We start from the raw sequence: 16416 nt of genomic DNA, 5'->3' as shown, positions 1-16416 counted from the left end.
GCTGAGGGCGTAACCCAATCAGGGCTCACGGGCCATGCTAGGGAACACCACTGACTGTGAAGGGAAGTCGCAGTGGGGTGCTCAGGGCTCGGGGCCTCTGCTCGGAGGGTGAGTCGGGCCCTCGGCCCTCCCGCACGATGGAGACGGAACTGGTGCCCGCCCGAGCAAATCGCTGACCAGCGGGAGGACAGTGACAGTGACAGTGACAGTGCATATGTGTGTGTGCGCGCGCGGGCGCGCACTCCGGGCACTTGTCCAGGTTTCCAGCCAGGGGGACCTGAGGCTGCGCCCGGATTCGCGGGCGGCCTGTGTCCGGGGCGGAGCCCGCGGGGAAAACGAAACCACGCGCGGGCCGGGAGGGATTCGGACAGACTCGGCCGCGGGCGCACCGGGACGGACCGGGACCGAGGAGACGGGCGCGCGGGCGCGGCCGGGCATAGACGGGGCCGGGGGCATCGGGGGTGCGCGCTGCGGGCCCGGGTCTCGCCGGGTAAGCGGGGCCAGCGGGCCGGGCACGGCGGGGCCGGACACAGAACGGGGCCGGGGGCAGCGGGCCGGGGGCAGCGCGGGGTCGGCGGCTGCAGCGGGCCGGGCACGGGCGGGTCGGACACAGACGGGGCCGGAGGTAGCGGGTCGGGGGCGGCCGGGCAAGCCGCGGGCGGGGGCGGCTCTGGGGTGCCCGCCTGGAGGGTGGGCGGGTCCAGGCCCGGGGGCGGGGGCTCTGCGGGGCGCAGCCCGGGGTCGGAGCGGTTTGGGGTCGGGGGTCCGCGCGGGGCATCGCGGGGGCCAGGGCGTGCCCCGGGCGCGCGGGGAGCTGCGGGGGGCGGTCGGGGCGCGCTGGGGACCCGGGGCGCTGTCCCGGGGCGAGGGGGCGCGGGGTCCCGCGGGAGCGACCCGGGCCTGGGGGCGGCCTCCGGGGCGGCGTCCGGCGTCCTGGCTCGGCCCGACGGGGCGCGCCGGCGGGGTCCTCCAGCGGGTTCCCGCGACTTCCCGCACGCCGGGAAAGTCCCGCGCCCGCGCCGCCCCGCGCCTTCCAGAACGTTCTTCCGCTTCCCGCAGGGCGCCCGCCTACCCCGCGCCTCTAGGTACCCGGGTCGCCAGCCTTTCCTGAGCCGTGGGCACCCAACTCCAGCGTGCGCGTGTGCGTGTGCGCGTGTGCGCGTGTGTGCGCGCTTGCACTCAGTGCTCCCTCCTGGTTCTGCGCTCAGGAGCCTCTACTGGTGGGCTTCGGGAATCGAACCCGGCTCAGCCGTGGTGTCAGGGAAGCTGTGCAGCCTCAAGCTGCCCTTGTCCCCCTGGGAAGTGCCCCCCCACCCCCCACATTTCCTTTCCTTTTCCTCATACTGTCCTTTGGCATAAACATCTTCATTTCCGGGAAGTGCATTTCTCTTTTTCCTTGGGTTTCACTTGGGTTGCTGGGGCTTCGGTTGGCATCAGTGAGATCCCGTGGGATGCCCAGTGGTCCTTGAGTTTCCCCCCTAGAGATTCAGCGTTTTGACCTGCGTTCTGAATGCTCGGCCCAGCCCGCATGGCCCCTGGGTACCCCCAACACTCCATGGAGCCCCCACCCCAGAACCGCCTGCTGCAGATTTCAGACTGGGAGAACAGGGTTTTATGGGAAACCTATTTCCGTGGCGCTAAATCCCTTCCAGGTTCCACAAACTTCACTTTATACCTCTATTCTCAGCTGTTCCCTTCTCAGTGCCACTCACATGGGCGCTCTCTCTCTCTCTCTCTCTCTCTCTCTCTCTCTCTCCCCGCCGCCTCTCTCTCCCTCTCTCCCTCTGTTTCTGAGCCACACTTGGTGGTGCTCAGGGCTAACTCTGGGCTCTGTGCTCAGGGTGGCACCCTGGGGATTGTATGGGGCTGGGGGCTGAACCCAGGTCCGGTGTGCCAGGCAAGTGCCCTACCCATTGAGCCCCCCATGGACCTCCTCAGGCAGGCTGGCCCTGCTGGGTTAGTTCTACCCCTTGCTGGGGGACCCTGGACATGTGGCTTGTGGGGGCTGCCACGGCGTGGGCTGCAGCTCTGGGGGGTTGAACCCACACCCCCACATTTGCCTTGGGTGTCCCTCACCCTGACCCCTCCCTAGGCTGGGTGCCGGCACCCATGTTTGCACTCGTGACCTTGTGGCTCTCACGCAAACACACGGGATGTGAGTGGGTCCACCCAGACCAGGCTCTGGCCCTTGCCACCCCCGGAGGCAGAGGATGGCACGAACCACTGGGCCTCCTTCATGGGGCCGGGGGAGGGGGTGCGCATGTGCCTGCTGGAGACTGATGTGGCCGCATGTCCCCTCGTAGAGGAGTGACCAGGCATTCGCACAGCGCCTCTGCCAACTCCTCCCGGACAAGAAATGGCCGACGATTCTAAACCTGGGTTTTACATAGAAGAACTTAACAAATTCAAACAGCAGCACAGCGGAGAGGTGCAGTATCGGGAGCTGACCGACTCGCCCCTGTTGAAGAAGTTCAGGTGGGTCTCCACTCAGAGCCCGCCCTGCCGTGGCACCTGTGACCCACGCACGGCTCTGGTGTCCCCTGGCCGCTGGCCCACCCAGAGCCGGGACGCTGTCCTGCATCGCGCCTGGGGGTGGCCCCCCATTTTTATATGAAAAAGGGACAACCCTGGGAACTGGGAGCCCCTGTGTCTGTTTAAAGTCACCGCACTGGGCTCGGGCTGTAGCCCTGACGGTCCAGGAGGGTCCCGGCATGAAACGACTTACTCAGACAGGCTCCCTGTTCCCGGGGACACCGCTGGGCTCTGGACCGGACACCGGTGGCCTCTGCCAGCCGTGGGCACCATGGCAGGAGGGTGACCGGGCTCCGGTCCTCACAGCACACACCAGACTGTGACTCTCCTCCGTCGTCAGGTTTGCACTTCAGGTGGTCATCGACGGGAAAGAGTTCCCCGCAGCAGGGGGCAGCAATAAGAAGGAAGCCAAGAACGGCGCGGCCAAGATCGCACTCGAGATTCTGAACGCGCAGGTGAGTCTTCAGCCTACACACACACACACACACACACACACACACAGACACACACACAGGACCTGAGTGGGTCCTCAGCTTACGCACATCACACACACACACATACACAGACTCAAACACATGGGATGTGAGTGGGTCCGTACCACTACACACAGACACGTGTGCGCGTGCACACACACGCGCGCGCACACACACACACACACGCACACACATGCGCACAGAACATGAATGGATCCTCAGCCTATGCACACACACACACACACACACACGACGTGAGTGGGTCCTCAGCTTACACACATGCACACACACACACATGCACAGATTCAAACACATGGGATGTGAGTGGGTCCTTACCACTACACACAGACACCTGTGCGCGTGCGCACACACACACACACACACACACGCACACACATGCGCACAGAACATGAATGGATCCTCAGCCTACACACACACACACACACGCACACACACAGACTCTCACACATGGGACGTGAGTGGGTCCTCAGCTTACACACATGGACACGCACACATGAACACAGAGCGTGTGTGGGTCCTCAGTCTACACACATGGACATGCACACACACACACACACACACACACACAGATACACAGACTCACACACGGGTCATGAGTAGGTTCTCAGCCCTACGGATGGACACCCAGACTACACACGCACGCACACGCGCACACGTGCACACACACACAGGCACCGAGGGCCTCACAAACATGCTTCGTCACTTGGGTGGGTGCTGAGGAAAGACTCCCCCCGTCGGCCCTCTGCCTTCTGAGGTCTGTAGCCCCCACCCGCCAGTGAGAGGCCCTGGAGGAGCCAGCGGGGACAGCCAGTCAGGCCCAGGTCGGGTGTCTGGGTGGGAAGGACCCGGCTGCCAGGACTGCGCCCCCTGGCCCCCTGCTGGCGGAGGGCGGAGGTGCAGGAGAGGGAGGGGACCAGGGGTCAGAGGTCCAGCCCATGTCTGCAAGGAGGGCAGAGCGTCCGGCAAAGCCCTCTGGGGCTCGGAGATCCGGAACAGGAGTTGAGGTGCTTGTCTTGTAAGGGGCCGACCCTACTCCAACTGGCACTGCGTTTGGATCCTTGAGCACTGTTTCCGGAGCACTGCTGGCTCTCACCCCAACACCTCCCCACTCCCCCCCAAAAAACAACAGAGACGCTTTCTGAAGAGCTCTCCCTTGAAGGTGTTTCTGAGACAAAGACCATCCGGGGGATGAGCACAGCGACAGGGTCGGGGAATAGCACCCCCACCCGTGACAGAACTGAGTCACTGAAAGCCCTGAGCACCTGGGAGACAGGCGGCACGAGGGAGGAGGGTGTGGGGACCGTCTGCCGTGCCCGCTGGGGCCACTCCGGGCCCGGCCACTGCAGGTCCCCTGAGCCCACTGAGCACTGAGGCACAGAGCCGGGACCCCGTGGGCAGTGGCGGGGAGGAGAGGAGGCGGCAGAGGACGGGGCCGCGGGGGCGCTCCTGGGAAGCCGGCTTGGCGCGGTTGCCTGGCCAGGACACCGCAGGCCGGCACGCCGAGGGCCAGGGCCAGGAGGCTCCGACAGGCTCTCCCAGCCTCGGGAAAGTTTCTGATGCCAAGTCAAGGGTCCCGGCTGAAGTGGCACCATGGGGGAGGTGACTTCCCCCTGGGCTCCGCAGGGGCTCCCAGTGTGCAGCCCGGGGGCCCATTTCGGCCTCGGGGCAGGCCGGGGCACTGGCACTGAGCCTCCAGCCCTGCTGGCCACTGCCAGAGGACTCCGGAACCGCCACAAAGTGATGAGAACCGACTGCCCATAATGTCCACCGAGCACTGCCAGGAATGATTCCTAAGCGCAGAGCCAGGAGGAACCCCTGACCATCGCCGGATGTGACCCAAAAGTGAAAGAAAAAGAAGAAAAGAAAAGAAGGGTTTTATTTTTTCCTCGGTAGGTCAGAAGCTCTTTCTCACCGGCCGCGAAATTGCCTTCGCAAGGCACCGGTGCTGGGAACCACGTGGGTCAGCTCAACACGTATGCCCAGAAGAACGGCCTGCAGGTCTTATACGACTGTGAAGAACGGAGCCCCCAACAGTGAGTTCCCAGCTGGTGGTTTCTGCAGTCTGGCCTCTGGCGGGGCTTCTCCCGTGACTGATTCCCCAGAAATCACTGCGGGTGCCCCAGGGGTCCTCTTCGGAAAGTATTTTTCGATGCTCCACTGCCTGGGTCTTGGGCTTCCTGTCTGGCGATTGACTAGATCTGGGCGACCCTCTGTCTGCGCTCCGCCAGCTCGGTGGTCTTCAGCCCCCTGTCTGCCACGGCTTCCGGCCCACGGGCTGGTCTTTACGAAAGGCGCCGGCGCAGGGTGAAGAGGTTGAAGATGGGGCTGGAGCGATAGCACAGTGGGGCGGGCGTTTGCCCTGCACGCGGCTGACCCGGGTTCGATCCCCAGCATCCCATATGGGCCCCTGAGCACCACCAGGAGTGATTCCTCAGTGCATCACTGGGTGTGACCCAAAAAGCCAAAAAAAAAAATAAAAATAGAGGTTGAAGAGCAGGACCCAGTGAGACGGGTGGTCTTGGCCTGAGGGATGGGGGTGTGCGGGCGGGGTTCCTCTTGCGAGCAGGGCTGACCCGGTTCTGGCGGCCGAGGTGTCGCTCTCCAGAGCAGGCCGCATGCTGGGAGGGTGCCAGCGAGAGCCTGGGGTGACTGGCATGAGGGGTGCTGGAGTGGGGGGAGCAGAGTGGGCCGGAGCGAGCTGCAGGGGAGGCCAGGCCGGGCCGCCATCTCTGCCCCCACCTGGAAGGAAGCATGGAGGTGCTCCCTGGAAGGAGGCATGAGATGCTCCCTGGAAGGAAGCATAGAGGTGCTCCCTGGAAGAAGGCATGAGATGCTCCCTGGAAGGAAGCATAGAGGTGCTCCCTGGACGGAGGCTGAGGTGCTCCCTGGAAGGAAGCGTGGAGGTGCTCCTTGTAAGGAGGCATGAGGTGCTCCCTGGTAGGAAGCATAGAGGTGCTCCCTGGACGGAGGCATGAGGTGCTCCCTGGAAGGAAGCATGGAGGTGCTCCCTGGGAGGAAGCTTGGAGGTGCTCTCTTGAAGGAGGCATGAGGTGCTCCCTGGAAGGAAGCATGGAGGTGCTCCCTGGAAGGAGGCATGTGGTGCTCCCTGGAAGGAAGCATGGAGGTGCTCCCTGGGAGGAAGCTTGGAGGTGCTCCCTTGAAGGAGGCATGAGGTGTTCCCTGGAAGGAAGCATGGAGGTGCTCCCTGGAAGGAGGCATGAGGTGCTCCCTGGAAGGAAGCATGGAGGTGCTCCCTGGAAGGAAGTTTGGAGGTGCTCCCTGGAAGGAGGCATGAGGTGCTCCCTGGAAGGAGGCATGAGGTGCTCCCTGAGGCGGGGTGAGGGTCAGTCTGCCCGAGAACAGTCTCCTACCCTCGAACCCTTGGCGCCCCGGTGAGGTCCCTGGGACAGACCCGCCTGGGGGTGCCCAGGGAGAGGAATGCAGGGGACACCCTGGGGTGTCCCACCCTCTCTGGAGACTCGGGAGGGCAGAGTCTGTGCAGGGTCCAGGTGGTCTCACTTCCAAGGCTCCTGGCCTAGTGCTCCCAGAATTGGCTGTGCTGCTCGCCCATCACAAACGCCTGGTGACTGGGGGTGAGAGGACAGTGGGGTGCCCACCATGGCCGGGTCACCTTCCCCTTCACGCACAACCTGAACAATCGCCAGGGCTCCTCCTCCTCCTCCTCCTTCTCCTCCTTCTCTTCCTTCTCCTCCTCCTTCTCCTCTTCTTCCTCCTCCTCCTTCTTTTCCTCTTCTTCTTCCTCCTTCTCCTCATCTTCCTCCTCTTCATCCTCTACCTCCACCTCCTCCTCTTCCTCCTCCTCCTCCTCCTTCTCCTCCTCCTTCTCCTCTTCTTCCTCCTCCTCCTTCTCCTCCTCCTCTTCCTCCTCTTCCTCCTCTTCCTCCTCTTCCTCCTCTTCCTCCTCTTCCTCCACCTCCTCGCCTCCTCCATGGAGCTAGCATTTGATATTTGGGGAATTAAAAATCAGCATTCCGTGCTTTTGTGACTGAGCTTTCGATGGCCGGAGAGTTAGAAACCAGCTGGGAAAGGCAGAGGCCGAGACGCAGGGGGCTGAAACAGGACCCTCCCCCCCCCCCCCCCATCACTGTTCTGATGAGACTTTGGCTGGTTACTGGGTTTGACTTTTCCTTTCAAGTCGTAAATCAGACTCAGTACTTCTTGGTGCCGGGCTGGAGAGGCAGTACCGGGGTTTTGTTGTTGGCTCTTGTTTCGGGAAGCGGTGGCCACACTGGTGGCACTCAGGACTTACTCCTGGCTCTGAGCTCAGGGATGACTCCTGGCCAAATGGGGTCCTGAGCTTCAAACTCGGGTCACTGTGTGTGCAAGGCGCCTGACCCGTTGTGCTATCACTCTTGCCCAGACACTCGGCCAAGCCTGGTTTGATCCCTGGCATCAAATGTGGTCCCTTGAGCACCACCAGGTGTGATCCCTGAGTGTGGGACCCGGAGTGGTCCCTGAGCACCGGCAGGGCTCTGCTGCTACCCGGCCCTGCTCTCTCTGCCCTTGCCCCTAGGTTTCGGGTCACGTGCAGAATCAACGGGAAAGTCTACGGCAGGGAGTTGGCTGGCTCCAAGCAGAAGGCCAAGCAGCTGGCCGCCCAGAGGGCCCTTGAGAAGTTACACTCGGAGGACACGGCCGCGGTAGGCGTCGCCCTGGGCTTGGCGCTGCTCCCTGCGTGTCGTGTTGAGTCTTGCCTGTGTGTCCCGGTCATGCTGCAGACCCCAGGGCTCTCTTCCCACCTCTGGGCCTTGGGGGGTTCGGTGCTGAGGCCCCCCCAAAGCGTTTTTGGACCGGACACGCACTAGGGGCGGACGTATGTCCCCTGGGCGCTGGGCAGTGTGGTGAGGTCGCAGTGGGGCCTGATCGCAGCCGTGGTGCCTTCCAGAGACCCCAAGGGCCCCTGGCAGCGTCCATCGCGTCCAGCAGTGAGAGCAGTTCCTTGCTCAGATCCCGCGAGCTCAGGTGAGGCACTACCAGAGGGTGGTTGCAGGACGAGGGGACCCAGGGGCACACAGGGCGTTCCTCAACTCAGCCACCCCCTACCGCAGCACCACCGAGTCGCTCTCTGGAAGAAGCTCCCTTGATAGAAACAGCTGCAGTGAAAGCTGGGCCTCATCCCAGTTAGCGGTAAGTGCTCCGAGCTCAGCTCCACGCGTCGCCTGCACCCGGGCTGCCTTGTCGGTGTGGTCGGGGCCCAGCCCGTGCCTCCGTCCGTGCTTCCAGCCGAATCCCCAGCCCTGCCTCCGTGTTCTCCCATATGTTTCTGGTCTTGCTCCTTCTAGAAACCTCTAGAAGAGGCTTCTTAGGAGGGCTCTTGGGGCTGGGGCGGGAGCTACTCCAGGGAGCTTGTGATTCTCACGCACAGAGTCCGGGGTTTGAGCCCCAGGATCACAGGGCAAGTGAACAACCATCAGGGCCCAGGGATGCAGCTCATCCGTGGAGCACCCGCTTTGCAGGTGTGAGATCCTGGGATTGATCCTGGCCATTGCAACAACGACAGCAACAAAATTAGTTTCATTCGGAGAGTTTTCCTTCTGCCTTTAAAAATCAGAACTGCGGCTGGAGCGATAGCACAGCAGGGAGGGCGTTTGCCTTGCACCTGGCCGACTCGGGTTCGATTCCCAGCATCCCCTGTGGTCCCCTGAGCACCACCAGGGGTAATTCCTGAGTGCAGAGCCAGGAGTAACGCCTGTGCATTGCTGGATATGGCCCAAAAAGAAAAAAAGAATGAGAACTGAGTGAAAATGAGGATTGTGCGTTCAGGATGTTGCCACCAGTGAGCTCTAAAGACTCGGCTTTTGGATTTGGCACTAAAGTCGTCCAGAGACGGACACGTTGGCAGTGCGGGACCTTTTTGCTTGTCTTGCTCTGCCCAGGGCTTACTTCTGGCTCTGTGCTCACTGTTCCCTCCTTGTGGGCCCCGGGGGTGCTCTGGGGTGCTGGGAAATTGAGGGAGCCCGTGTGGGCTGTGCACCCACCCCCGTCCCGTCTCTCCACACCATCATTGCGGTCTTGAGAAGGCCAGAAAGCCCCGAGGGTCCAGTGAGACTAGAAGCTTCTCAGCTCCGAGGACGAACCTTCAAATGGGCCTTCCGGGACCCTCGAGAACCGGGGCTCCTGGCAGTCACGGCTCACTGTGGGCGTCTCTGCCCTGCCTGCTGTGTGTGTCCGCTTGTCCGTGGGACAACATGGATGCATGTATCTGTGTGAGAACCCTCATGGGGCCAGGGATCGAAGGAGGATGCGGAAACGGGTGCGATTATTTGTCTCACGGACAGCAATGCGGCCAGGGCCAGCGAGGAGGGGGAGGAGGGAGGGTGGCGCCCTGCTGAGGCGTCCTCCTGCTTTCTTGTGTTTCAGAGTCCTGAGTGCCTTCCCAGGCTGGCAGAGGGGTGAGTCTGGCTGGAACAGGAGCCTCCTGCTGGGAGGGCTCGTCGCCTCATGCCCCATGTCTGGGATGTGTGTGGAGAACTGTCCCGCGGGAAGGGCCTGGGAAGGGCCGGGTATAGTTCCGGGGAATGGGCCTTCGTCAGAACCCGCTGGCCTCGAGGGTGCTCAGGAGGCTGCAGCCCGGATACCAGGAGGGAAGGGGCCGAGGAGGACGGCTGCGAGGGAGAAGGCAGCAGACGGCTGCGAGGGGCGGACAGAGGGACCCCCGGCTGCGGGGGCCGCGGCGCAGAGGACGCAGTGGCGGGGAGCGCCAAGGGCCCCGCGGGGCTGTGAGGGCCCCAGAAGGAGCCAGGGGAGGCCCGTAGGCTGTAGGTGGGCAGAGGAGACCCTCAAGTGGGAGGTTTCGTAGCTGTTGGCGTCACACAAGCCCCTGAGCCCCCTCCCGGCCAGCCCCGTTGCTCTTTGCAGATTCTCCTTCCCTCTGATTTTGCTCTTGAACTTCAGGGCACCTCCAGAAGCAGCAGCAGCAGCAGCAGACAAATGCCCGTACACCACGGAGAGGAGGTGAGGAGAGGCGGGGGCGTTGCAGGTAGGCCGACCTCTGCCAGGGCAGTTCCCGGTGGTCTGGGTGCAGCCAGTGAGCAAGTGTTGTGGGGGTGTGTGAGGGTGTGAGTGTGTGTGAAGGGGTGTGAGTGTGTGTGTGTGTGTGAGCGTGTGAGGGTTTGTGTGTGTGCGAGTGCCCATGTAAGTGTATGAGAATATGTGTGAGGGTGTGTGTGTGTGAGAGAGTGCGTGTGTGAGTGTGTGTATATGTGTGAGTCTATGATAGTGGGCATGTGTGGGCCTGTGTGGGAGAATGTGTGTGTATATGTGAGTGCATGTAAGAGTGTGTGTGAGAGTATGTGTGAGGTTGTGTGGCTGAGAGTGCATGTGTGAGAGTGAGAGTATGTGTGTGAATGTACAATAGATTTTGTATTTATGGGAGTGTGTTTCAGTGAGTGAGTGTGTATATGTGAGTGTATCTGTGTATGAGTGCATGTAAGAGTGTGTGTGAGAGTATGTGTGAGGTTGTGTGGCTGAGAGTGCATGTGTGAGAGTGTGTGTTTGTGTGTGACTGTACAATAGATTATGTATTTATGGGAGTGTGTATGTTTGAGTGTGTGAGTGTGTATTTGTGAGTGCATGTGTGTGTGAGCGCATGTAAGAGCGTGTGAGTGTGTCTGCGTGTGTAAGAGTGCGGAGTTCATCTGTGTGGATGTGTGTGAGTGTGCAGGGGTTGGAGCCGAGGGCCTTCCGCACACGCAGCCTCAGCTTCCTGGCACTTGGTCTCCGAGAAGGCCCTGAGGCGAGCACAGAAGACCACGGCAGTTGTCCATTCGGGGGCGCGTGGAGGAGGCCGGCGCCCCTGCCCCCGGGCTTATTCCAGGAGCAAAGGCGCTCGCAGGCGTGGGCGGAGAATGGGGACACAGCCGCTTGTTTTGCCGCTTTTTGCTTTGGGGGCCACACCCGGCAGTGCTCAGGAGTCGTTCCTGGTGGGGCTCGGGCATCCAGTGTGGTGCTTGGAGTTGAACCCGGGTCAGCCCCCCTGCTGTCTGTCTCCAGTCCTGGCCTCAGCATTGAGCTGCTGGCCTGGTTGACCGAGAGTGACCAGGATTAACTCGGAGGCCCCCAGGACCCGTTGAGAGGCCCCGGAAGGAAAACATGAAAACGAAATTCCGGGGGCCCTTTTGCCACAGGGGGTTGCCTGGAGTGGAAAGAATCAAGAGCCCTTAGCTGGGAACCGAATCGGGAAGAGACTCGTGTGGCCACTGGGGGCTTCGGGCGTGGGAGGCGCCGCCACGGATGCCGGGGCCAGGCCACGAGCCGAGGGACACAAGAAAGGAGGACGTGGGACCCTTGGGTGTGGCTGGGGCGGGAAGGGGTGCACCTGGGGAGAAGGAAGCCAGGAGGAGCCTGCGCAGGACGCCGTGTCAGCCCTGCCAGGGGAGGCAGCCACGGAACTTTCTGCGTCTGATCAAGCGCGAAAATTGGTGCTGGGTCCTTCTCGAAGGGAGGGACAGTCAGGCGAGACCCCATTGTGCGGGGTGCTGGGGACCGACCCCAGAGCAGGGAGGGTGGGGGCAGGGCAGTCGCGTGTCCAGTGGAGGGGCAGCTGCTGAGAGCGGGTTCAGACGAGGGCACGCACGTGGTGTGTGTGTGTGTGTGTGTGTGTGTGTGTGTCTGTTTGTCTGTGGGTGTGTGTGTGAGAGAGAGAGAGAGAATGTATGTGACTTACTCCTGGTTTATCAGGGTTGTAGAGTTTGAAATGTTGGAAGTCCAACATTTTTAACGAGCTGATACAGTTAAATTCTAACTGGGTGGCAGCTTTGGGGTATATGTGTGTGGCTATCTGGGCTTCTGGACATACAGGGAGATGGGGCGGGGTCACCCATCCCTGACTCCTTGAGAGCCTGGAGATTTCAGCCACAAAACCTGCATACCTGAGTTTTTCAGCAAATTATATTCTAGGTGAGGCTCGTCCTAAGCAGTGGGGTCTGGCCAGTAGCAGGGTGGCAACTGTGGAGTCTAGAAGTTTCCACTGCGGGGGTTCTACTTGTGTGGGCGCTGGGCTGACCGCCGCCCCTCCAGGGTGCCCTGGACGACTCAGCCTGGCGTGGGGTCCAGAAGAGCCTCTGTAACTTGTTGTTCTCTTTTGAGATTTATCTGTGAGTCTCTGCGTCAGTGAACACATTAGCCTGTCTCACGTGGTGGGTAGGTTCAGGAGGGGCAGCCGGCGGCCCTTCTGGGTCAACCTGCGCTCATTGCTCCCACCAGTGTGCTCAGGGGCTCGGACGTAACAGGACGCCTTTTAGAGCTGGAGCAATATTCGGTGCTTGGTCGCTTGCCTGTTTGATCCTTAGCACCCCACGTGACCCAACAAGCGCCAGAATCATGGTCCCTGGGTGAAAGCAGGAGGAAGCTCCGAGCACTGCCAGGGGGGACCCCCAAACATAACCAAAAACAGTGGCCCTCTTTCTGAGTGCCAGCCCCTCCTGCTCACGCTCTTGCTCTCGGGCGGGATGTGGTTCTCCCATCGTAGCAGACGTGCTTTTGTTCTGGGGCTAGAGGGCCAGAGAGCTCAGTGGGCAGGGCACATGCTTTGCATGCAGGAGCCCAGGCTTGGAACTGTGGCCTAGCACAGCACCCCCGTGATGGAGCCAGGACCCCATCCTCCACCCCATGCAGCTGGGACTGGGCCCCAGGAATGCCAGGGGTGAGCCCAAAACAAGCAAATGGAAGATTCTGGCTTGGAGGCTGCTCCAGGCTAAGGGAGGGTCAGTGGAGCGGTGGCTGGACTCACACCTCGGGAGAGTAACTGCGACCTTTGTCTCTTAAGCTTTCTTGAGCATTTCACAGACATCAAACCAATTGGCAAAGGAGGATACGGGCAAGTTTTCAAAGCTCGTCACAAGATTGATGGCAAGACTTATGTTATTAAGCGCGTTAAATACGACAACGAGTAAGTAGCGAATGTTCATTCCGTTGTCTGAAAGTGTTGTCTGATATTCCTTTTTTCAGTATAATAATCTGTGTAGAATAATAGTACTGTATGAAGGAGCATTACTGACTTTTTCTAGCTGGCCTTAAAAATGTCATTCTCTGGACCGTGCGTTCAACTACGGCGCCGTGCCTCCCCGGGAGGGAGAGGGTGTTGCTCCCTTCTGCCTTTTCCCCCCCTGGCAGCAAGGTGGTCGCTGCCTCAGAGCTTACAGGAAAGCCAGGTAGGAGCTGGCTGTGATGGGGCAACTGCAGTCTCATGGGAAGGGGGGCGGTACCAGCTCGTCCTTCATGCCCTACCGATGTCATGAGTTACCCCCCACGAGTGGCTCTTCAGCACGGCCATAACACCAGATACACAGAAACCATCTCATAATTATCTAGCTCTTTGCCAAAATCCAAAATCGTGACCGCATGACATTATATGATTCTCATAACCAGCTATAGAAAGCAAAATATTTCACAATGCATTTTCAGCAATTCTGATTGTCTGGGGGGAAATTCTAAACAATAATGGTGCATCTTTTGTCGAAATAATGAATGTAATCAATGTAGAGAAGAGTTAAGTAGAAATTATCTGCACTGCAAATAAGAGAGAGGGAAGGAAAGAATGAAAGAAAGAAAGAAAGAAAGAAAGAAAAGAAAGAAGGGAGGGAGGGAGGGAGGGAGGGAGGGAGGAAGGCAAATCAGGGGAATACAGGAAAGAAAGGAGGAAGGGAACAAGGGAAGAAGAGAAGGAAGGAAAGAAGGATGGAAGAAAGGGAGGAATAGAGGAGGGAGGGAGGGATCGAGGGAGGGAGGAAGGAGGAAGGAAGGAAGGAATGAAGGAAGGATGGATGGAAAATAAGAGGGATATAGGAGAGAAAGGAGAAGGAAGGAAAGGAGGGAAAGAAGGAGGGAAGAGAGGAAGGATGAGAGGAGGAGGTCGGAAGGAGGGGGGAGTGGAGAGGGGAAGTCAGTGCTTGTCACCCAAGGCAGCTGCTCACAGAATCCAGCGTGACTTGACATCAGTGCAGGCTGCAGAATCCCAGCGCGCGCCTGGCCCCGGAATCCCTTTCTGGGCACGGCAGAAGCCGCTGCCGCCGGCTTCCCTCCGCTCTGCCGTGTGGGGGCTCGAGGCTGGGCCGAGGGGGCCCCGGGCGGGGGCTTGGGACTGACCCCTGGGCTCTGCACATGCGGCCAGGGGCTCCTGCTGCTGCTTTCATGCGGAGGGCAGTGGCTTCGCGACGCTTCTTTCCCTGGTGAGTGCCGCAGCATCCTTTCTGGGCCACGGGCTGCGGGGACCTCGGAAGGGCCGGGGAGGCAGCGTGTGCTGTCAGGGGGGACTCCGCGTCCCTGTGCTCTTCCTCACTTTGGCTTCTTTGTTTCTTTTCCCCAGGAAAGTGAAGCGTGAAGTCGAAGCTCTGGCGGAGCTCAGGCACCCGAACATCGTTCTCTACCACGACTGCTGGAAGGGCCCCGACCGACTCTTCAGGGACTACGAGTGGAGGTAACTCGCCGAGGTCTCGGGAAGGGGCTGGGACGCCGCACAGGGCGACGGTCCTCTCCTCGCCTTGGCTCGCCTGGGCTCCGTCTCGGCGCCGGACGTGGCCCCGAGCACCCCCAGGGCGGACCCCTGAGCACTGCTTGGTCGTCCCGGGGCCCCCGGGCACTGCCAGTGTGTCCCCCAGTAGCAGAGCTTCTGGAGCCCAGCACTGAACTGGCCCCACACCCAGACGCTCGGCTCCAGAGCCCGCCCGGACGCTCCTGCAGAAGCTGCTCCTCAGGGCCAGGACGCACCTTTCCCACGTGTGGGGGGCCTCACATGAGAGAGGGCGGAGGTCACGGCAGGTCAGGGGCCCGGCCCCTCTGCAGGCCCCAGCACAGAGCCAGGAGTCAGCCCTGAGCACCAAGCCAAGAGTCAGCTCTGAGCACGGAGTCAGGAGTCAGCCCTGAGAACTGAGTCAGGAGTCATCCAGGACTCAGCCCTGAGCACAGAGCCAGGAGTCATTCCGGAGTGCAGAGCCAGGAGGAACCCCTGAGCATCGCCGGGTGTGACCCAAAAAGAGAAAATAAATGGTTACTTTGTTTGGGGGCCGCTCCTGGTCCCCAGCTGTCAGGGCTAAGTCCTGGCTCTGTGCTCAGAGACCCCTGCTCGTGGGGGTCAGGGGCCAGACGCGGTGGCAGGCCAGCGCCCTGCCCGCTGTGCGACCTCTGTGCCCCCTCGTGCTACTGTGGACAGCTTTGTGCGCCCGAGGCAGATCGGTGAGAGCCGAGGATCAGGCTCGCAGGAGCCACTGCCTTGGAGACAGGCCGGGCCCGGGCGTGCGCACCAGGGCCCGATGTCGCCACGGGCAGCTGCTGACCGCTCAGCGTTGGGCAAGACGGGGAATCCAGAGAGTGTCTGGGGCTCTGAGCAGAAAGGCTTGTCCCGAGAGGGGCACGGAGAAGCCACAGCAGCAGTAGAGCTTTGCAGTGGGAGGCCCCGGGCTCTCACCTTTTTTTTCTGTCACGAAACACTAAAGTACGACCAGGGCCTTGCACACGGGTGACCGGGTTTGGTCCCCAGAACCCGCCGGGAGGGATTCCGGAGTGCAGAGCCAGGAGTCAGCCCCGAGCATCGCCGGCTGTGGCCCTCCTTCCCGAATACCATCTCTAAACATCAGAAATGAGTAGAACCAAAAGTGTTTTCAAAGCCTCTGCAAGACAAAGCGTAGTTCTTAAACCTTTGCGTTTGGGTTTTCTTCTCTCTGTTGCTGTGAATCCTGGGTCCAGGCCGGAGACTGAATGCCTTTTCATCAAAATGGAATTCTGTGGTCAGGGGACCCTGGACCAGTGGATCGACAGGATGAGGCATCAGAAGCCCGACAAGACCCTGGCATTACAGTTTTTCAAACAAATAGTTGAAGGTGTGAATTACATACACAAAAAAAAATATATTCATAGAGACCTCAAGGTAAGTGGTAAAAGTTTCATCAGGAATTGAGCGGTAGCGTTTCAGGAATTCCAGATCTGTCTTCTCAGCTTTTATTTTTCCCTTCATTTCTTTTTTATTTTATAAAGTAGTTCACAATCTTTGATTACATTTACTATTCAAACACCAACGCCACCACCATCACACCTTCCCGCTACCATATTTCGATGGTTCCATCCCGAGTCCCAATTCCTGCCCCAAAGTAGAACCGAAATAGTATATTTTGTATCGCTGAAAATGCTACAAAAAGGTTTCCTTAGAGGAAAGACTGTGAAGATTGTTGTCTTCTACCCAGGGGCCATTAAGCCCTTCTGTAAGAGCTCGTTAACATATTGCTAAAGGTTGAGCCTTATGTGGTTTATATCTATCTACCTACCTATGTATCTATCGATCTATCTATCTATATATATATCTGTAAAAAAACATTTCCCTCTAGACTGGTTGCCTCCTGCTTTGAGCCCCATCAAATGTGGTGCGGTGCTCGTGGAG

At 60.1% G+C, this 16416-nt stretch overlaps 1 protein-coding gene across 1 annotated transcript; it reads left to right on the top strand.

Moving 5' to 3' along the window:
• Positions 1-68: 68 nt before the first annotated feature.
• On the top strand, positions 69-15862 carry LOC130019026 (interferon-induced, double-stranded RNA-activated protein kinase-like; the record flags this gene model as incomplete). The annotated part of the gene is made up of 12 exons (XM_056109650.1): positions 69-108; positions 2304-2475; positions 2873-2987; positions 4920-5059; positions 7561-7687; positions 7933-8009; positions 8096-8174; positions 9408-9439; positions 9942-10001; positions 12814-12936; positions 14353-14463; positions 15729-15862. Coding segments are annotated over exons 2-12 (1117 nt in total), but the record flags the coding sequence as incomplete, so codon positions are not given.
• Between the last annotated feature and the right edge of the window lie 554 nt (positions 15863-16416).

This window comes from Sorex fumeus, unplaced genomic scaffold, assembly GCF_029834395.1.
Source record: "Sorex fumeus unplaced genomic scaffold, SorFum_2.1 ptg000387l, whole genome shotgun sequence".
Classification (NCBI taxonomy): Eukaryota; Metazoa; Chordata; class Mammalia; order Eulipotyphla; family Soricidae; genus Sorex; species Sorex fumeus.
Note: the sequence above shows the minus strand (reverse complement) of the source record. Positions and strands in the feature narration are given on the sequence as shown.